The 23,335-nt window shown below is 39.4% G+C and overlaps 1 protein-coding gene across 1 annotated transcript in view; it reads left to right on the forward strand.

Moving 5' to 3' along the window:
• LOC107570130 (neural-cadherin) overlaps nucleotides 1–23,335 on the forward strand; it is a 158,346-nt gene that overhangs the window by 58,149 nt on the left and 76,862 nt on the right. Inside the window, exons 16-17 of the mRNA XM_016256329.1 lie at nucleotides 2,366–2,592; nucleotides 12,208–12,485. Of these exons, the coding sequence (XP_016111815.1) occupies nucleotides 2,366–2,592; nucleotides 12,208–12,485 (505 nt within the window). The remainder of the gene's footprint in view (nucleotides 1–2,365; nucleotides 2,593–12,207; nucleotides 12,486–23,335) is intronic.

A 23,335-nucleotide genomic window follows, 5' to 3' on the forward strand; every position in this document is an offset into this window, starting at 1 on the left:
AGCATGTTAATAGATTAGCATTATTTTAAGGATTAGCATCTACTAATTTATCATTTGTTTAGAACAATGTGGTGAGTCCTTATTTTGTACTCTCTTTGTGCAAAATGGCATATATATTTTCATTATTCAATCAAATAAATAGAAAAAAACTAACTTTTTTCTATCATCGCAAAAAATTTTTTTTTCAATTAACATTATTTTTGTCAGCCTTATTATCATAAATCCCTGTGGTCCACTGTATATTTTTAAGTATATGTGTGCATGTTTAACATCTAGAAAAGGTCTTAATGCCCGTGGGAAGGGGAGCAAGTTTGATCTGGGCTTGGATCAAAGCCAGGTGTGAGGCTGTTCCCAGCTGTCATGATGAGTCTCCTCTTCACACACAGTTCCTGATGGGAGCAGACAGCCACCCTTCCTGCAGCCCCCAAAGCTAACCACAGTTTCCTTCCTTGCCCCCACCTAAACCTCCATGATTGACAGTCTTCAAGCACTAATGATTCACTTCACGGATGTTCAGGTCTGTGCGGCACACGGAATCGAACGACAACTGTCAGTGTGGGGATATAGGGTTGCAAGAGTAAAGGAAGAAGCAAACACAGCTTATGTTATAGAATTTAGTGAAAAAAAGACCACATGTAATTTGATGCAAAACTAAAACAAGGCCTTAAGGATTATTAGCAGTCAGTATGTAACTGTCAGAATGAAAAATATTTCAGCTAATTTAAAAGAACAATAACGAAAATCTTGGAAAAACACTACAGTATGTTGAACTGACTATATGTAATATGCCGTGTCCTTTGAAGTTGATTAAAGCAACTGAAAAGTATGTTGATTATATATACTCCACTATTCAAAAGTTTGGTGTCAGCGAGAGTTTATTTTTAAGTCAATAGTCAGTAATACTGTGAAATATTATTACCATTTAAAATATTTTTTTTATTACATTTTAAAATGTAATTTATTCTTGTACATTTCTCATTATCAATGTTGAAAACAGTTGTGCTGATTAATGAAGTGTGATTTTTTTTTTCTTCAAAATTCTTTGCTGAATAGAAAGTTCAGAAGAACAGCATTTATTTGAAATATAATTTTTGCAACATTATAAGTATATTTTCTGTCACTTTTGATCAGTTTTATGCAGGCTTGCTGAATAAAAGTATACATTTCTTTAAAATAAATATTACTGTATATAAAATTCTTATACACACAACACTCTGTATGCTTTTGGTTACAATTTATTTCGATAGTCCACTTTAGACATTCTACTAACTATAAGTAACTTTAAAACTACATGTCAAGTGACTAGTAATTAGATTATTAGTAGAGTATTAAGTTCGGGTTAGTAGAATAAGTTGAACTTTGTACTTTCAAAATTACATATAGTCAGTAAAATTTGTATTAAGGGACCATCAAAACATACTATTAGCAGATATTAAGCAGACAGTCTACTAGTTGCTGTAGTTGCAACGTTACTTAGGCCTAGAGTTAAAATGTGTATTTGAAAATTGGACTATCCAAATATGAATTGTTACCATGCTTTTTGTAGCCCATTTATACCCACATCATTACCTCATATTTTTTCTTATAGTTTCCTAAGGGTGAGGGGGTCACAAAGGAAAGTCCAAATCCAGAGCATGTTTCCATGTCACTGTTGTCACTGTAAAATATCCCCCCATTTTCTCAAACATGACCCTCTGCCTTTGTAAGTTGTGAAGTGACAGAGAGAGTTGTGACACCCCTGCCACTCTTCAGCACTGGTCCCAAGATACACTGACTCAGCCTGGGGACAGACTGAGCTTGGGATCTCTCTCAGTCGGTTTAAGACCTCCCCTGGGGCCACCATTCAACCACCCTCAAGTCCCAAACTGTAGGCTAAGCATCCCAATTAGAACAGTCCATTGGGTCTTTGGAGGAAAGCACACCTCAAGCACAGGAGAACTGATGGTCAGATGGTTGCTGAAGTGTCACAATTTACTTGCAAAGCTCAGAGGCCATGGCCAGCTTCATCATGATGTGCCGGGAACTTTGACCGTAAAGCACAGGCACCCATTACCATGGTGGCAAAGACTTGCCGCATGCAGAAGTTTGAGCTCTCGTCCTAGACTTTTTGACATGGAATGTCAGCTGGAGTTTGTGCGAACAGCCACTGACAGGCACTAACCTCACTTAATGACAAGGAGATGTGTTGATGAGGGAAAACGTGACCATGCATTTTTCATGAGCTCTGCACATCAGTTCAAGAATGGTGCTGTTTTTTGTTTTGTTTAGTTTTTTCCACAGGTTCTGGAGTTCTTGTAGCTTAAGTCATATTTATACAGTTCTGTTATCCTTATGTGTCATGCATTTATGTTTGTGTCTCTGACAGACATCTCCGCCACAGATTTCATGGAAAGCCGTAGCAATCTGAAGAGCAGGTACGAGCTGCTTGGCGACTTCCTGTCAGATATGCTGTCTGTGGGGGCAGACGACGTCAACATTTTCAGTCTGGTGGAAGTGCGGCACAGGACTCTAGATGTGAGGTTTTCCGTTCACAGCACGCCGTTCCTCAGGGCCGAGAGAGTCCATGGATACCTTGCAGCTCATAAACAAAAGGTAAGACTTGTCAGAAGCACACAAATATGAATATAGTCATTTTCGACCTTGTAATTAACCTAGGAATCACTCTAAAAGCATGCGCACTTCAGTGTGGAATAACTGCAAGCTTTAACACAAATTTCACTTGCTTTCACTTATTCATAATTAGATGAGACCTAATGTATTATCCCAGCCCTCTTTGTACCTTTTCATTTGAATCTAAAGTGTCACTTTTCACTCTTCTTCACTCTCTTTTCATTGAAATCACACATAAGCTCCATTTCCTTCTTAGAAAAGACACACTGCTAAAGGTAAAACAGCTGTGATGTGAATTGGAAAAATTAAACTGATCTAAATCCATCAGTCTCCTATGCAAAATCATTGATCAAGACCAATTACAAGGCGTAAAGAGGCTTGGAAAATGGCATGGAAATGGTGAGCCGAGATGGTGAAAGTAGTACTGATGGAAGCTAGAGGTTATTAATGATGGGAATTCTAATCCTCTGGAAGAAACTGCTTAAAATGTTCCCTTATTCGCTTTCTCATTCAGTTCCCCCAAATTTGACTTGTTCAGTTACTAAAAGTAGTGGGAGAAGAAAGTGAAAATTCAGAGAGTTAATTACAGATGAACTCACTGATATGGAAAGTGAGTTGCCTGTCTCCACCCATAGTAATTGGAGAAATTCCAAGACATGGAATGGAAAAAAAATATTTGAATGTAATGAAAATTGCCACACTTAAGGTACATGCATTGGCAGGGTTTTGAGAGAGATCAGGAGAAGAAACAGCCAGTTCATGCTCATGCACAGAACTGTTGCCTTGGAATCTGATGTAATTGCGTTTTTCTATTTTCGGCCGGTTTGGCGGCTCCATTCACTGTATGCCGGATGTGTTGAGTTGGCTGTGTGATGTTGGCTTACGAGAGAGCTGGAAGAAACAAGTGTGAAAAGCAGGAGAGAGACAGAGATGAGCCCCCCTCACATCTGTAACTTTTAAATTATACTTAATGCACTGCCATGATCTCCAGCAGTCCTCTCTCTTCCCCTTGCTTTCCACCTTGCTCCCCTGCCGCCACAACGCACACTTTGAAGAGCTCAGGATTCCCCCGCGGCTGTGCTAGGATGGGGGAAGCTGATTTTTCGGAGCACACTGCTCATTTCCCAGGGGTGCGCCCTTCTATCTCGCCCCCTAACACCCCTTCTGCAATACACACAACTGAAATGACACCCTGTGAAGTGTCAGATGCTTCACAAAAACACACACTGTTGCATCAAGCTCAAACTAAAAAGAAATCTCCCTGTAGTGATAGTGAATCCTGATGAAAGACTAAGAGTCAATGATAAACAGGGAAAGAGGCACGGGGGAAGAAAAAGTTTTCAGAAAAATGTGTTATTTGTTGTGAAATTTGAGGGCGAATCAATTCAAATGCAAAGCTTGCATTTAGGTCTTTAGCAGACAAAGCTAAAGCAAGTTTGCAGAAAAAAATCATTCTTATGAGACTTACCCCTCGGAATAAACATACACAGCACGTTCTAGAAATAGTGCACCTATAGTGAGCTGGTCGAAACACAGAAGGAAGCAGTGAGGATGAACGAAGAACAATTAGAACAGTTCTCTACATTTAATCAGATGCCAATGAATTTCCCACTCTATTTGAGTGCATGTTATAAAGGAGGGGAAATACAATTATTTTAAAGCTTTCAGCTGGATCTTCGCTGTCAGAGCCATTTCACACTGGCCTTTCTCAAAAACGCTTCTCATCACCTCCGCTTTTGCAGAAATGTTCGTAATTACATATCAAACACGAAGGCAGTGTGTTTTGCCTCTGCCCTTTTGTTCGACTTTATTCAGGCAATTGTTGACTCGTGCACACCCACACTATTTCTTTTGTTTTGCTCGTATTTAAAAATTTTTTGCCTTCCCTACTTTTTTCTCTCAGAATAATTTTGAAATTACTACTTGGTTTGTTGCATCTTTACGTGCTATGCACACAGCACCTCCCATCGATCCCTGTTCCAGTTCTTTTATGTGAATGTTTGTTCCTTCAGGTTTGCTTTGGCAGGAGAGGACCTTTTCTTTTTGAAAGAAAAGCTCAGTCACGTATGATTTTATCATGTGGATTGGTTCCACTCCTCACCAAGCCTCTCGCTCTTTCACCAAAACACCCTTTGGCGGTTGTTGAACCTATTCTTCGTAAATCAAATGTTTAAGAAACACACACTGTTTTGAATCATGAGACAGAAACATGAAAAGGCTACTGGTCCAACATGAAGGTTAGTGCCTGTAAGTGGGGAGCACAAAACAAACTCCAATCTTCCGACTGGTTTGCCTGTTTATGTGTGTATGCAGATCCCACTTTGTATATCTCTTGGGTGTCATCCTGTGCTATCATTGAGCCTCTGTGGAACAGTTTCCCTCAGGGAATTCTGGGTATTGTAGTTCCAATCCCAACGGGCACCCCAGAGGGCCTTTGAGAAATGAGCTGACAGTAAGACTGAGCAGGAGATGGGCAAGAAATCCCATGCTCTCCTCCAGGAATATGGAGAGAGAGAAATTAAACGGAGACTGAGAAACGAGAGCGTCCAGAGGAAGGATTAGACAAGGGAGTGGGTGTATCTTCTCTCCTGTTACCTGAGCCTAACTGCCTGATATAAAATAATGGTTTATTAGTTGTCTGCGAGTGCAAAATGAAATGCGAGACCCCGTAGTTGCAGTGTTTAAAGTCCGAGGTAATACATGCAAATCACCTCCTCAAGCAGGCACGAACGTAGGAGTCAGACCTGAACGCTCTGTGGAGGATGCACATTGTGTGTGTGTGGGTGTGTGTGCATGTCTGTGTGTCTGTAAAGAACCAGAACCATGAAAAGAATGGGAGAGTGTCAAGTGTGTGTGGGTGAATGTTTAACACCAGGCATCTTTACGCTCTGCAGCTTCAAATGCGTATTTGTGTTTGTCTGTCTTGAAAACAACTCCTGGATCTGGTCCACAGGGACTCTGCAGTGCAGTAAAGTGCATGAGTAGATCTGCAGTCAGTCAGGCACACACACTTGAGATACACATGGACACTCGAGCCATTGAAGGCCAATTAATGGAATTCAATGAGAGATCACGCTGATTGTGATTATACGTTTAAACTAAGCATTATTGGTTTCACGTTCAGTGGCTCAGAAACATAAAACAATTAACAACAACAACTCCACCAAAAAAAGAAAAAAAAACTGAACTGAATGCTTCCACAATTAGTGGAAGTATGAATTAATTATAACATTTATGGCGCTTGTAAAAAACCTCTGGTGCTTAGGAATTGTTTTATTTGAGCTGTCCTTTAATATTTATAGTAGGGGTGTAACGGTAAACGTATTCGTACCGTACGGTTCACGGGGCAAATTCCAAATGGAAGTGATCACCCTTATGCCTTTGAAGGGCAGAGCCCTTGGAGTGAGGACTTTGGAGTGAGCAGGACACGTGCGTGCCATTATGTAGTCGTTTGGAATGCACTTGGCAAAGGGAGCGACGTAATTTCCTCATTATCTTCAGCTGGGATGTCCCCGTGACAACACAGCACGGTGTCCGTCAGCTGATGTCGCTGTTTTACTGGTATATATGTCTTTTTATTGTTGTTAGCATAACTGTTGCAAATAAACATACATTTTATATTTTAAAAATATTTTAAAACATGCTACATAATATATGAAAACTAAAATATATATAAAACTTTTTGAAATTATAAAATGTATATTTGACGTACACCATGCTGCGTTGTCACGGGGACATCCCAGCTGAAGATAATGAGGAAATTACGTTGCTCCCTTTGCCAAGTGAATTCCAAACGACTACATAATGGCATGCACGTGCCCTGCTCACTCCAAAATCCCCACTCCAAGGAGTTTGCCTTCAAAGGCATAGGGATGATCACTTCCATTTGGAATTTGCCCCGTGAACCATATGGTACGAATACGTGTATCGTTAAACCCCTAATTTATAGGTATGCTCATAATGCGTAATTTTGGTGTAAAATAAATGTAAGATAACGCACTACAAATACAATGTGACCATTAAGCATACAATATGTGATTCTTGTATATAGTAAATTTTAATTTAAATTTATTTATTTATTTTACACAATAATAAAAGGCCTTATTTTTAATATCACTGCATCCCTATAGATTGAGTTTTAGCATTGTTACATAAAAGTCACTAACTCACTAATATAAACTGTGCATGTCCACATTATGTTTGCAAGGTTTTCTGGCTATGAACTCCATCACGGAGTGATTACCTCCTCTCATGTTTTCTCTGCCCCATCTCTTCGAATGCCACCCTGCATCTGGGCTCCAGACTGAAATGGGCATAAAAGAGGAGCAGCACAGTACAAACAGGGCTGGTAGTGTGTGATGAGGTGTATCTGAATTTAATGGTGCCATTAAATGCTGAATGTGCCTGTCCTCAATATACTCGTCTTGTCCTGTGTACGCAAAGGTGTTTGTGCACAAAGAAAGGGAGTGACAATGAATGCTGCCAAGGTGCACTAACTAGGACAGTCACGGTGATGAACTGCTGCTAATGTTTTTATGTGATATTCTACTTTATATAAATTTAGGAAAAATTAGGGCAGCAGAGAGACAGTTTGTAACCATAACTGTACAAAAATAACTTACTGTTCGTCAGCACTTCCTGCAGTCTTTTACCAAAAAAAACAAAAAAAAAAACTACCACACTTGCAATCTACCTGTAACTTTTAAGAATTGGGTGTCATCTTTTTCAACATGATTTTGTAGAGTAGTAGCTACACTCTGTGTTGCTGTCATCTTTTTTTCCATTTTATGACAGGTGGCAACCTGTGTTAAGGTGCAAATCTGCCACCACCTCTGTTGGAGTGTCAACCTGATTACTGCTTGCTGTCACTGAATTATTTATGATATTATTGTATCATGTGTAGTATTAACATATCAATATTTTATATTTTAAATACCACAGTTATCATCAATACAGGTATATTGCGAAACCCCAAGTGCCAGCTTGCAGAACTTCTGCTGTTTCCATTGTCTGCAGGGCACTCAGGGAAGTCAGTGAGCATCTCATTATTGTGCCCTTTCAGTTCTCACACATATTCCCCATGTACACTTTATTTCTCCTTTTTAAATATTTTATGTTAAATTTTATTTAAAATAAAACCCTTTCTGAGACCTAATGCTGCTCCCACTGTTTCTGTTCTCACCCCAACATAACACATTGTGACATTTGCCTGTCCAGCCCTGTTGTGTGCATTGCACCATATCCCTGTGCTCCCTCAGAGTTTCCCCTTCTGATCACACATAAAATCAACATAAACAGCATCATCAATCACTCTGCCACAGCTGCTGTGTAGAAAATACCTCTCCATGAACCACCCCCAAGTCAGAATAATGTCCTGGCAAATAGGTCCCAGCTAATCTTGGAGTAGTTATCACCTTGAACATCAGTCTCTATTTTCTCTCTGTCTGTAGATCTCGATAAATCTTGTTTCTTCACCCCTTCATTTTCCCTTAAGTGTGCTGGTCGCTTGAGTTAGTGCAGGACAGGCCAGTCACTGTTTGAGTTTGACTGCTCAGTCCACTGAGGAGAAACCCGCTATACTTCAGATGTTGCATTTGAATAAATTGTGTGAAAGTTGAGAGGCAGCCCTGTGGACGTGAGGTATCTGCATGCCGTTTATGTGCTTGTGGAAAAGCACAGGCCCAGAGAGGCTCTGGAGTGCACAATGTGTCCAAGAATGAAATAGAGTGAGCGTGCACCAGTGTTGCTGAACACTGTTTATGTGGGTTTGGGGTCTTTTTGGTTAACTTGGTTGGACTTGTTTTGCTATTTGTATGCTAATTTGAGGGTAGCTCAGCTGAAAAGATTGGCATAGATGGACACCAGCATATGAGTGCTGCTGTGTTCCTGGCCTAGAAGTCTAAGTATGTTAACCAGCAAGGCTTCATTGGTCAATGAGCTTCACGAGGAAGACCTTGCTGGTTTATTGACCAACTAGTTAACCAGCACCAGACCGGACGAGCATGGAAGTCACAATGAGCCACTTGCTAAGAAACACAATTATAAGGAAGGGAAAAAAACTTTGTGTTTTGATATTTTGGTAAGTCTCAACTTACAACAAAACTGAATATAAAACGATGCAATCCCGCACACTATCAGTACTTGCTAAATATTGAAGTCTATCGTCACAAGCACAAGAAACGTTTCGGTCCACTGACCTTCATCATGCATATGCATACTATTAAAGACAAGACATTTTTAAAAAACGCCCAACCAATGAATGTCATCGACACTAGATGTGGACCAATCACCAACTCATATGTTGTAAATCACAAGGGCTCAAATATCCAATAGAAAACACTTTACAACATTACTAATAAATGATGTTCCATTATTTAAACACAAAGATGATCATGTTTGTAAAATCATAATATCAGACAATTCACATCTTAACAGGGTTACAATATCATCCCCTCTTGAGCAAACATACACTCAGTTACACAATAAAGACACTTTACAACATTGCATTAAATAATGCTTCATCATTTAAACCCAAGGCTGATGAAGTTTGCAAAGTCACAATCCAAAACAATTCACTTCTTAATAAAAGGGCATCGATGTCACCACCTCTTGGTGGAACGGACACCTTTTCAATCCCCAAGAAACGCACATCATGATTAAAAGAAAGGAAATGTGCAGCAACTGGATAAGTAATATCTTTTCTCCTAATAGAACTCTTATGTTCACTGATCCTTTGTTTCAATTGTCAAGATGTTTTTCCCACATAACACAGATCACATGGACATCGAATAATGTACACAACATGGATTGAAGCACATGTAATAAGAGTTAATTTTATAATTTAATTAATAATTTTAATAATAATTTATGCATTTAGCAGACACTTTTATCCAAAGCGACTTACAGTTATAGTGCATTCAGGCTATTCATTTTTTACCAGTATGTGTGTTCCCTGGGAATTGAACCCAAGTATATATTTAATTTTATATTTTCGACCTGTTCTTAGATGACAAAAAACAGCAGTTTTAAATGAATTGTTGTTACACTGTGCACAATTGCCGCACCGATAATTACAAAACTGAAATAATAAATGTAATTTTGAAGTCCTTCTGTCATCTACTCACACTCATGTCGTACCAAAACTGTAAAACTTAAAAAAATCCAAAAAGGTTATAAAGGTATTGTAAAATGAATCAATTTATTCGATGTAAATAAAAACCTATATTATATTTGTTCATCTTATAAAGTAATTGTATCTCTTCTCAAGACTTGGACTACTCCACTCGATTTAAGTTTCAGTTACCTGGACGTTCAAATGGAGGGACAGAAACATCTTAATTGTGTTTTGAAGCTCACTGAAGTCTGGTTTGGGTTTGGAACAACATACACGAGTAAATTATGAATTATCATTTTTGGGTAAACCTTTTAACCCTCTGGTGTCTGAGGGTGTATCCGGGCCCTGGAGAAGTTTTGACATGCCCTGTGCTTTTTTCAGTATCTTAAAAACATATTAATGGCTAACTTCTGGTTACATTGTATTTAGCACAAACTGGGCTACAATAAAATGTGAGCAGCATGAATGTACATGTTTTGTGTTTTTGAGAAAGCAACGTTTATGCGTGGTTAGTGAAAACCTAACATTTTAAAGTCACTGAAACACATACAGAACATTTGTTCACAAGACTTTTGAGAACTTGATTCTCTGTATTTTATTTACAACACAGTATAATCAAAATATACACAGTGAAGGTCAAAGACACATTATTGAGCACACTGATCTAAACACAGCGATGTGAACAGTCACACACCTTTGTGCCATTGCTAAAAAGATCCTGTTCAAATGTTGAAACAAGTAAACCATATTCATGTAGAACATCAGCCCAGTTGAACAACATGTGATGTTGGTACAGCACTCTCAGGGGGAAAAAAAAGAACCCCCCAAAAAAACATGATTTTGTAGTCATATACACAAACATGTGTATGTATGTATTGCATGTATTATACAATGCAAAAACATTTAATTTATGGGAAAATAAATTATTATTGTTATGCACGTAATAAACATCTACACATATCTGTGAATACAGTATTTCACAGTAAACATTGGTCTAAACATTCTTAGACTCTAACATTCACATAGTGTTACAGTGTAAACACTCATATTACTTTTATATCGTATTGTTTTATATTTGATAGAAAATCAAAAAAAATTCCGGCATCGTGAGACATTTAGATGGAAAGAAATGACACTTATTTCAAAATGTTTCAATTGATTTCATACATGTAGTCAGGAATTATAGTTTAGGAAAAGTCTACCTAGTAAAATGTGTACAAGTTATGTCACAATAACAACTAATACAAGTAATATAAAATTCCTTACTCATTAGAAATGATCTCCTCCTCTGGCTTGTGCATCGCCTTCTTCTAAGGTAAATTCTGGCTTATTCCTCTCAGTGCGTCTTCTTCCAGAAATGAAAAGTAGCCTAGATAAACTTGAATCGTCACACTTTGTTGTGGAGATGTGGGCATTTACATGTTCACGCATGTCACATGGGTGATTATAGTTTGAATAGCGTGCTTGCTTATGGGCGTGGTCACATTACAGATAATGAGCTCAGAAGGGAAAAACTGTACCTCACGTTGGTTTCATACGGATTATTTTAATCATTGAATATTTGTTTTCTTGGCTTACTTCATTTAAAAGTACATTTCAAGCTTTATATACACATATTTAGCATGTCTGTGAGGCAAGTATTCACTGAGATTCAGGTTGTTTTAGTTACATGAGGAAAGTTGACCGAGATGGCAGAAAGTGCACCCTCTTTTCGTTATTTTACAAAAGCATATTGTTTTGTTGTAAATTATGACTATTGTTACATTCCGTGTTTATTTGTATAATATTGTTGGTTGCTACGTGCTGCCGTGTGCTCTCTTTCTCTCTCTTGCTGTGTCTCGCCGTGTGTTACTGCACAAATAAAATTAGACCCTTTGCAGTTTTACACAATGCCTTTACTCTTATCTGTATCTGTCATCTGATCAAAATGACAGATTATTTGTAGTTCTTTTCGCGGTCATCGAGAAAAAACGTGACAAACCGCACCGGTGCGGTCTTCAACCCCAGAGGGTTAATGTGGTGTGACAGATCCGATCATCTTTAATTACTAGTTATAGCAAAAAATAAGCATGAATTTTCAAAGATACTTACTGAAATGAATCGTCTCTTACATAATCACCCAATCAGTGTTTCAACCATGGAAAGACGTGAACGAAACAGCTTGTGAACAAGCTGACCTTACGTTATTATTTCTTAACAGCAGTTTTGAGTAGAGACAATTATTTCACTCAGTGCATAAAACGTCTCGGGTTACTTATGTAACCATGGTTCCCTGAGTACTGGTTCTGGATCAAAATGACTCAAAATAATGAAGGTTTCCACATGTGTTCTTTACTCTCTATTAGTTTGTCTATTATTTGTCTTTAATCATTATGGCGGCATTTCACAAGTGATGGACTTTCTTTCTTTCTTTCTTTCTTTTTTCTTTCTTTCTTTCTTTCTTTCTTTCTTTCTCTCTCTTTCCATTTCCCTTCCCCATCCAGCTCCAGTCTTTTCTTCAAGTGAACGTGACCCAGGTTCATGTAGATGAGTGTGTGGATGCAGACTGTCGGGGAGGAGGGGGCTGCACCAGCCATCTGAGCGTGACTGACAAGCCGGCGGTGGTCGACTCAGGCAGCATGGCTCTGGTGTCAGTGACTGTGGAAGCCACAGCTGTATGCAGTTGCTCAGCACGTGAACACCTCCACCAGAGCTGCTCTGTCTATCCCAGAAACCCCTGCCACAATGGAGGAGTCTGTGTGGACACGCAGAGTGGATACAGGTGAGAAAGTAAAGGTTTTCCTTTGAGAGCTTTTTCGAATGACTTTATTTCACTTCACATACGGAGAGAAAGTGAACGCAACAGCAGTGAGATGTTTACAACAGGCTTCCTTTAGCAGTCTGTAATCTGCAGCAGGTTCCTGAACATATGCAAGCTCTTTGAGGAAACAACCAAACACAGTGTCTAAACATTACATTAGGATGAGAACTGTTGCCTGACGAAACTGTCTGAAGCTCACAATCCACATGCACTTAGATGCATAGATGCCTCGTCTTCATATCACTTTCATGTGCCTCTTTGAAAGTGTAAAAAGAGACATGATCAAGTGAACTTCCACATGGATCCAAACCACTCTTTGTAAGACTAATCTTTTCGTTTCTGAGCTTTTGCACAAATATGAGGCTGAAAGGGCCTTTCTTTTTCTGTGTTATTCAATTATCCAGTCCTGGCATGGATATTGATTTTCTTTCCCGAATAACAATACTGAGTGACTGGGATTGAATGGGTTTGGGGGGAGCAGGGAGCTTGTGATAATTGTTAGATGGGGAATTTTTTTCTCAGAATAAATGTAAACCTGGCAGCCGCGAGTTAATAACAAACGTTCTAATGCCAGTTTTTTCAGCCGTGGTTGTAATTGAACAAAGCAGGCGATCCACGTCTCATGTTGAATATTTTGAACAAAACTTCCTCTCTTTCAGGTTTTGTTCTCAAGCTGGAAGTTGTTTATCTGCCTATGCTAGAATATGTTGGTCTAATTAGCAGTGATATTTCTTTGTAAACTATGTATGTTTAAGTGCAAAGCGGGGCAGTGTTGTCATACATCACTTCCAGTTAAAATATAATGAGCCAGATCTTCTAATCATGTTAATTCCACTATGATAATTGAGTTCTTCAAATGCATGTGCAACGTTGTTTTCTCAACGTGTTTGATAGCTGGATTGAGTTGTCAGAGATAATTGCACCTTTTTGTATCCATTGGAACAGGAATATATATGTTGACAATAAAACAGTGACCAGTAAGGCAGAGATCAGTAGCAATATAATGAAAACAAGTCTTAACATCTTTCAGACAAGGACTAATTTTAAAAGGCAATGAAGAATTTCAAGCTCTTATATGAGTAAAATGCCATTTGTAGTACATTGGTTCCGTTAGTTTTTTTTTTTTTTTTTATCAAATACAGTAAATTTATTTCATTTCATTTCATTTTATTATACTTATTTTTTGACCAGAACTATATTTTAACAAATTAATGGACTGAAAACTGGTGATTACATTTATATAAATGTATTTCCCCCTAAAAGCAAGATAGACCTAAAAATGGCAGAGATGGATGGGAAGAAAGTAGTGGAAAAAGTTTTTGTATGAATAACATGTAGCGCCAGCCCTGACAATAATGTGAGTTGACAATACCATACGGTAAGATTGTGTAACAGTTAGCTAAGGCACTACTGGATGCTTAGCGGTGATTTATAAAGCTTAGTGTTTTAGTATGTATGGGTTGATTTAGATCCAAATCAAGAGAGCAGCTGCCATGTAGAAGCTCCTAATGATATCTGAGATGTGGTTGCAGATGTGAGTTGTATTCTAATCGCTGCTTGTGATATGGATGATTTTTCCTTCCCGCATGGAAATTAAAAATGCAGAGCAATGAACATATCATAAATACCGGCCTGACATCTTCCAAAGGAGGCATTTAAAAAATTAAATTGCACATTTGCCTATTGTATAATTTATGTGTTGTCCATTCACCTTAGAACCTATTGAGAGCACTCTACCACTCTTATTACACGTACATGCACAAACCTGGTTCCACACCTGCATATTTACAGAGGAGACTGACACACATACAGCTCTATTACACATTTTCCCAATCTCTTTTGCATGACATGACCTTACATCATAGAAAGCCTTAAAAATACTAGTGTGAGATTTGTACACGCAATACGTACACATGCAATGGCTTCGCATCCCATTCTGACATACAGTATGTCTACACTTTCCACGCTTCATTTTAATAACCTTGGAAAATATGGAGAAATTAATTTAGCTCTCAGTGGTTTAATTAAAAGAAGAAAGTAAAGCTACAGCTTTGCGAGTGGTCAGACCTAGCGAGCATGTAATGTGGTGAGCTGGCTTTGTGGGCCAGAACGCTTCATGCCTCAAGCCCTCCTCTAATCCTAATAATGTTCTGCAGGCAACAACCTTAATGTTGCGTCTGTGTTACATCAACCTTCTGGTCTTCTTCAGCTTTCAGGCGTGCTCAAAACCTTTCAGTTTTTCAATGTGAAATGATGACTATTTATATGAAAAATGTTTATTTGAACTGTATGCACTCACATGGAACGATTTATCAAACATAGGCATTTCTATGAAAAATAGGGATTCATATGCATTGATATGACATGGTCTATACAACTATCTCGCTTTGGCAGAATGAAATTGCTTTTGGGTCCCTCACTCACACTGCTTGGTTATTTCTGTGTCAAGAGAGACTTAGACAGTCCTGCAGGAGAGTGCTTTAAATATCACTGTTTTCTTGCACAAACGCTGTAATTCGCATGCATCAAACATCCAAACAGCCAGGAGTGTTTAGCTCTCAAGGTCCTTTTTCTATTATCTGTATTTCATGAATATCGCAAATGGAATCAAGAGTCACTTTCATTCAGTCCATGTACCATGTCCGTGCTTCATTAGAATTAAGTAGATAAAGAAGATTTGCAAATCTTTTGTAAATGTACATCAGTGGGAATGGGGGTTGATGTCAAGCACATTTACTCAAAGACTATAAACCCCTGTTAGAATAGTCCTGAAAAATTTAGAACATCTCATTACCCCAACCGCTGTTAAAGTAATGCAAAAAAAAATCCTATTCCCGCAGCTATTGTTAGCATAAGGCAAAAACATCTTTCGGAAATTATAGATGGATTTGCGAGGGAAAAATGGATACTGCAAAATACTGTATTTATCATAAGTAGGATGTTGAGCTTTATTATGTACGGATGATATGTAGAACTACAGTCGATTTAAACAAAAATACCCTCAATCATAATTTAAGTCTAATTATGAAGTATCCTTTTTAGATGATTGTCACCATTTAACAAATAATGACAGTTGTTTCTTATGCTGTGTTTGTGAAATCATAGGATTAGTAACTTGTTTTATGGTTTTACTTGAAGTCTGAATTTCTCCTCATGAGTAAAAGGATTTGTGTTATACCATCCTATGCATGAGGAGCAAAATAATCTGCCTTTTTGGGTTGGAATGTTGATTCAATTCCCAACCATTATGTGCATTCATAAAGCAAACATGAAGCTGATCAAGTTTGTTTAGAAGGATGCTGCAAAAATAAAAATATCTATAAACATTCCAAAAGCAACATAAATTTACTTCCTGCAAAATTGCATAAAAAATTTGATTTGTTTATACACAATTTAAGTTTATTGCTTTAAAGTAAACAGAAAAAAGGAAACTTAATTCAGTATGTATCTTGTAATACATATTGTTTGTTTAGATATGTTTACAGGAAATAAGAAAAATACTGGTTAACACTGGAATAATGATTTTTGCAGTGTAGTTTTAGCAATAGCAAATACTATATGCTTTATTAAAATAATATTTCTGATATGCAGATACATGCATGCTGCATATTCCAGCACAATGTTCATTACTCTGCTGAGGGCTGGATGTCAAGATTTAAGAAGCAACATGTAGAGTCAGGAAGCAGGATTAATGGTGGATTTGTAAATGGAGGATGGGGTAGATTGTTGTAGGTTTCTCACAAGCTAACGAATGGATTCCTCGTACTTTTTACACTGGCAGGTAATGAGCGAATGGGAATGGGTGAAACCGACCAGAGGGAGTAAGAGTATTGTGTTCAGCCATCATGGCTGATATTAAGACCAGGATTTAGTCAAGGAAATAAATTGGTCTGATTTAGTTCATCAAGCAGAACAGAGCTATGAAGAAAGAAGTGTTTCTATTTACAGTGTTTTACTGTCTCTCTGGTGTTCTCTTTATCCCTGACTCAAGCACACACTCAAAAGACACTGTTAATATTTTAGATATTGATCAGATTGACCCCAGGGACAGAGCCCAGTTCTTTTCTTTTAGAAAGATATGTGACCTTGCTGCTGTTTATCAAAGGTTGTTGTTTCTTTAGTGAATAAAAAGACTGTCAAACTGCCTTTCTAGCAGTTTTTATGCTATTTAACATTTTTGTTCACAAAACACACAACTGCTTGCAAGAAATGCCCCAAAGAAACTCAAAATGCGTGATCAGCAAACATTTTGCTCTTTCATTTTTCCACTCATTTGCTCAGTCTTTCCTCAGACAGGCTTTGATATTCTCTTTTGCTTCAGTGGGACTGTCTCTTTCATTGATCCTGTCACATAATTTAGATCTCCACTTTGAATCGCCCACTCCAAGCACCCCATCGTCCATCCCTTAAACCCTGCCGACCAACTCTTTCCATTGCCAGATCGCAAGGCATATGTATTACTCAATCCTCAGCCTAAAGAGGAGTCACCTGACATAGTTTCTAGTGAGTCTTTATGAAACTTTAGCTTAAAAGGGTATCGTTCCCCAGACAGAGTTACTTTATTGTATCGATTCGGGCGGTTGAAATGTTGTTTTATTGCAACCAGATTGGCTCCTCTGTCTTGCTAGATTTGTGTCTTGGGAGAGCATTAGTTGCACCAGGCTGGAAATTTGTCCAAATCCAGCTTGCTGTGAGGCTGACAGTAATCAATGGGCCAACATTAGGAATGTAATATCTGTGCCATTATCATGGAAAGTTTTCTCTGTGGTGTGCATTACTCTTCTATCCCGCACATGTATCCATCTCAACACACTTGATGGATGAGTCGAGAATGACTATCTGACAGACCATCTGACATCTTTGAGACAGATTCCTGTAAACTTTTGCATCTTATGAGAAAGGATTCAAAAAAATAATAAAAACAAATAATTTTTTCGTGTTTGTGTGCAAGTAAAAATAGATTTGTACTGGATACAAATGGTGCTAATTTGGTGCTAATTTAAACTTTTATACATTAAGATGTAACAAATCAGCCCAAAAGGAAAAATATGCATAATTAATTATGTTCAGTGAAAGTATTCGGATCAATTAACAGGTTTCAGAAGTCAGAAAGAGCTTTATTGCCAAGTATGTTTGCACATACAAGGAATTTGTTTTAGTGTCACAAGCTTCCAGTACACAGGGACAACAACGACACACAGATAATAAAAATAAGATGTGAATAAAACTCACATATGTATAAATATAAATAAACCACAAAAAAAAGAATAAATATGTACAGGTGTGCTTTAGATAAAATAGAATATGAGTAGAATAAAAAATAAAGTTGTAGGGATGCACTAGGATGTAGGGTGATAAATAAGTATAAGGTTATTGCACATATTTTTATTGCACAATGGGAGAACATTTAAATGTTCATGATGTAGATTGCCTGGGAAAATAAACTGTTCTTGTGCCTGGCTGTCCTGGTATTCGGTGCTCTGTAGCGCCGACAAGATGGCAAAAGTTCAAAAAGGAGATGGCCTGGATGTGAGGGATCAAAAGTGATTTTCTGAGCCCTTTTCCTCAATCTGGATGTATACAATTCTTGGAGGGTGGGCAGGGGAGCACCAATAATTTGTTCAGCTGTCCGAACCGTTCTCTGTAGTCTTCTGATGTCTGATTTTGTAGCTGAGCCAAACCAGGCAGTTATTAAAGTGCACAGGACACACTCAATGACGGTTGAGTAGAACTGTTTCAGCAGCTCCTGTTGCAGGTTAAATTTCCTCGGTTGGCGAAGGAAGTACAACCTTTGTTGGGCCTTTTTAACAAGTCGATGTGAGTGTCCCACTTCAGGAATCTGAATGACTCCACTGCAGCCACAGTGCTGTCCATGATGGTGAGTGGGGTGGAGTGCAGGGGGGTTCCACTATCATCTCCACTGTTTTGAGCGTGTTGAGCTCCAGTTTGTTGTGACTGCACCAGACAGACAGCTCTTTTACCTCCTGTCTTTAAGCAGACCCGTCTCTGTCCTGGATGAGGCAGATGACTGTAGTGTCGTCCGCAAACTTCAGGAGCTTGACAGAGGGGTCTTTAGAGGTGCAGTTGTTGGTGTACAGGGAGAGGACACAACCCTGAGTGGCACCAGTGCTGGTGGTGCGGCTGTTAGATGTGAATTTACTAATTCTCACTAGCTGCTGCCTGTCTGTCAGAAAGCTGGTGATCCACTGACAGATAGAGCTAGGAACAGAAAGCTGTGTTAGTTTGGCCTGGAGGAGGGTTGGGATGATGGTGTTGAAAGTGGAGCTAAAGTCCACAAACAGGATCCTCACATAAGTCCCTGTTTTGTCCAGATGCTGCAGGATGTAGTGCAGTCCCATGTTGACTGCATCATCCACAGACCTGTTTGCTCGGTAAGCAAACTGCAGGGGGTCCAGTGATGTCCTTCAGATAAGCCAACATCAAGCTCTCAAATGTCTTCATGACCACAGACATTAAAGCAACAGGTCTGTAGTCATTAAGTCCTGTTATCTTGGTTTTTTTGGGGACAGGGATGGTGGAGCGTTTGAAGCAGGCAGGGACGCACAGCTCCAGTGATCTGTTGAAGATCTGTGAAAAGATGGGGGCCAGCTGGTCAGCACAGGTTTTCAGACAGGCTGGTGTGACACCGTTTGGGCCTGGTGCTTTTCTTCTCTTGTTCTTGCTGAAGACCTAGCGCACATCATCTTCACTGATCTAAAGTGCAGGGGGATTGCAGGAGGTGTTAATGGTTGTGTGGAGAGATGTTCAGAGCGGGTGTAGGGTGTTAGACTGGGAGTTTCAAATCTACAGTAAGAGTCCGTTTACACGACAAAGTTTTCAGCCAAAAATGGGAAACTTTTTATGTGTTTTGACTGTTTGTTTACGCGACAACTGCGTTTTGGGGACTGAAAATGCATATTTTTGAAAATGGGTTTTAAAGTGCAAGTTTTTGAAAACGGCACCGTTATCATTTCCGTGTAAACACCCAATACAGGAATCTTTGAAAACGGTGACGTCATGCGCGTGCATAGTGCATGTTAGGTATGTAGACATGGGCAGTACATGTCGATTTTAAAGGCAAGCGCGGTCAAACATACACAACAATTGCGGAGTATGTGGTACTGTTGTTGCTGCTTACGAGTTTGCTAATGCTTCTTCAGCAAAGTGTGGATTTACTTCACCAATATTACAACCAGCAGCGGAGATGCATCATATAATCGCCACTTACCTACAGGTACTGTTTACTAACAAGGTGTCAGCACCAACTACTGGCCTAGCATACGTAATACAGTGTTTTTGGCCGTTTTCACGGATATTTATAAATGCGAATTGTTTTGAAAACGTTGTCGTGTATACGTAAAACTTTTTAAAAACGCAAGGGAAAAACTTTTCCATTTTTGACTACACCGTTGTCATTTAAACGTAGCCTAAAACTCATTCAGGTTTTCAGCAAGTCGTTGATTCACCTCAGTGCTGAGGGATGGAGTAGTTTGTGTTATCTTTCAGGCCTTTCCACACTGATTCAGGGTTGTTGGCAGAAAACTGGTGTTCTATCTTTTTAGCATAGTTCCTCTGAGCCACTCTAATCTCCTTATTCAGTGTGTTTCTGGCCTGATTTTACAAGACTCTGCCCCCCTTTCTGTAGGCATCCTCTTTGGCCTGAAGAAGCTGTCTGAGTTTTGCTGTAAACCATGGCTTATTGTTGAATGTTAAATGAGTCCTGGTAGGGATGCACATGTCTTCACAGAAACTGACGTATGTTTTTACAGTCTCTGTGAGCTCATCCAGATCGTTGGCCGCAGCTTCAAAAGCACTCCAATCAGTGCATTCAAAACAGGCTTGTAATGTCCACTCTGTTTTGTTGGTCCATCACTTTACAGTCTTTACTACAGGTTTAGCAGATTTAGGGATGCCCCCGAATAGTCGACAAATCATTAGTTAACCAGAAGAGGCTTGGTCGACCAAAATTGTATTAGTCGCAGAAAAAAAATCCACATTGGTGAAATCACACACATCGTTAGCGTCTGGTCTATGTGGTAGTACATTGGGCAGGACAAGCAAACGCTCGCCTATATCCTTTGTAACGAATCAGCTCATGTGAAATATGAATAACTAACCATAACTAGTTATAATTAACTATTCATATTTTAGACTTCATCAACCTCAAATATGACCTATCATCTTAAATATGTAAGTATTAGCAACTTTACATGACCGCTCAATCTAATGTTAACCTAGAGAAATGTGTGCTGTCCAAGTGTCTGTGCGGAGTGAAGCTGAACAGTAGCGCTTCTCTGCAGGACAGATGTATTGATTTCTGCCATCTCAGTCTCTGTGAACTTGAGCACGAAACTCCGTGCATAAATTTGCCTTACAGACATTAAAAAAATATCTATAGAGAGTGAAATGTCAACTTTCAAATAAATCAATTCAAATGGAAGATGAATATTTTCAGATTATGTAATCCGTATGAAACATGCATACAGGTGGATCCATGGAGATGACGGGTCGGTGTCAGTGTCTCCGTCATTCATCTTCATCTCTTAAACCAAAAACAAAAAAACTAGTTTATCAGTGAATTATTAAAATGTTAATGCAGTCTCCTTACTGTTTTACCCTGACACATTCATAATCATTACTTCTGCCGGTGTGCTGTGGAAAGCTATGCATGTGCTTGAGCGCTTATTAGGCTATGTAGGCAATTAAAGGCTCATTATAATGATTTAAATGGTTTATTGATAAATGTGCGATTAGTCGACTAATGCTTAAAATGAACAACTACTAATCAACCAGAAAAATCCTTAGTTGAGGGCAGCTCTAAGCATATTTAAGTTTTTGCCTGTAAGTCAGCATAAGATGAACCAGGCAGTGGTCAGAGAGTCCTACAACTGCTCTGGGGACGGAGCGATATGCATCCTTTATTGTGGAGTAACAATGGTCCAGTATATTAATTTTTCTGGTGGGACATGTAACATGCTGTCTGTATTTTGGCAGTTCAAGGGAGAGATTTGCTTTATTAAAGTCCCCGAGAATTATTCAAACAGAGTCTGGGTGTTGTTGTTCTGTCTCTGTGATCTAATCAGCACATTTTTGCAAAGCCAGTCTCATGTGCGCTTGCGGTGTATTACAAATACTCACAAGAATGAACAAGTGAAACTCCCGCAGCGAATAGAAAGGCTTTAATTTAATGAAAATCGCTTCTAGATCGGAACAGCACATCTTCTTTAACACTGATATGTTTGTACACCACCTCTCATTGATGTAAAAGCCGAGAGTGCACAAGTAAATAATCTGATGGGTTTGAGCGTGTTACGCTCAAAGTGGTAGAAGTGGTACTGCGTAAGCAGGTGTGTGTCAACTAGGCAGAAAGAACCCTAGCCTGTAAGGCAGAGACTTCCAGGTTATAAAACCTAGCAAATGTGGACGGTGAGGCCCAACCGGAAGAGTAGGCTAGCATAATAGCATCAACTACCCACTTAGAAATTCTCTGCCTCATGACCGGATGACCTCTAGCACGGCTACCGAAGCAAACAAAGAGCTGTTCCGACTGCCTAAATGGGGCGGAATGCTGGATGTATATTCTCAGCGCCCTGACGGGGCAAGGGAAAATTCAACTCCTGGTCCCCTTCTGAGGGAGGAAGCGCAGAGAGTCTAATGATCTGAATGGAGTGGAGAGCACCTTAGGTATATAACCATGCCTTTGTTTCAGGACAACTTTAGAGTCGTCAGGCCCAAACTTCAGGCAGGTAGGGCTCACAGAGAGCGCCTGAAAGTCTCCCACTCATTTGACTGATGCTAATGCTAGCAGTAGAGCAGTTTTCAATGACAGGTACTGAAGGTCAACAGACTGCAGTGGCTCAAAGGCATAGCCCATCAGGGCCCTCAGAACAGTTGGCAGGTCCCATGTAGGTACAGTGAGTGGGCTGGGCAGATTCAGCCTCCTGGCCTCCTTTTGAAAACGGACATTTAAGTTGTTTCTGCCCACCGACTGACCCGCTTTTGGGCATGAGATGCTGCTATAGCCGCTACATAGACCTTGAGCATGGATGACAAGCGCCCTTTATCCAGCAGCTCTTGTAGGAAGGACAATATCACTGAAATGTCACAGATGGGTGGGTCATCGCCGCAGATTAAGCACCAGGTACAGAACACAGACCACTTAAGAGGATAGAGGCGTCTTGTAGACAGGGATCTAGCCTGAGAAATAGTGTTTAGAACGCACTCTGTGTGACTTGCAGGCTCCCGTCGAGCGGCCAAAGGTGCAGAGCCCACAGCTCGGGCTGGGGGTGCCATATCGTTCTGTTCGCCTAAGAGAGGAGATCCTGTCTCAGGGGAATGGGCCACGTATTTACTTTTGTTCTGCCTTTAATTCAATTCAACGCCATCAGGTAATCAATAAATTACAGGGCGGGCAAGTTCCATCACCATTAATTTATTGGATTTATAATTTTCTGTCTAATAGGCCGCAAGTGGTAAAAGTGTACAATTCATTATCACCCACCATTGTTCTTAATACTGGGGCCCCCCATGGATGTGTATTAAGTCAATTTCTCTACACAAATAATTGTCAGAGTCCATCTACTACTATCCATTATTTGAAATATGCAGATGACACAGCTATTCTTGTGTTGCTCAAAAACTAAAAAATAATTTTTTGGACATATCTTAGCACATGATGTGATGACAATTTTTTACATCTTAATATTTAAAAGACTAAAGAACGTCTCGGTTACGTATGGTAACCCTCGTTCCCTGAAGGAGGGAATGGAGACGTCACGTCGGATGACCGATGAAATTGGGATCTCGCTTAG

The sequence above is a fragment of the Sinocyclocheilus grahami genome, unplaced genomic scaffold, assembly GCF_001515645.1.
Source record: "Sinocyclocheilus grahami isolate Dianchi unplaced genomic scaffold, SAMN03320097.WGS_v1.1 scaffold1419.1, whole genome shotgun sequence".
In the NCBI taxonomy this organism is placed as follows: domain Eukaryota; kingdom Metazoa; phylum Chordata; class Actinopteri; order Cypriniformes; family Cyprinidae; genus Sinocyclocheilus; species Sinocyclocheilus grahami.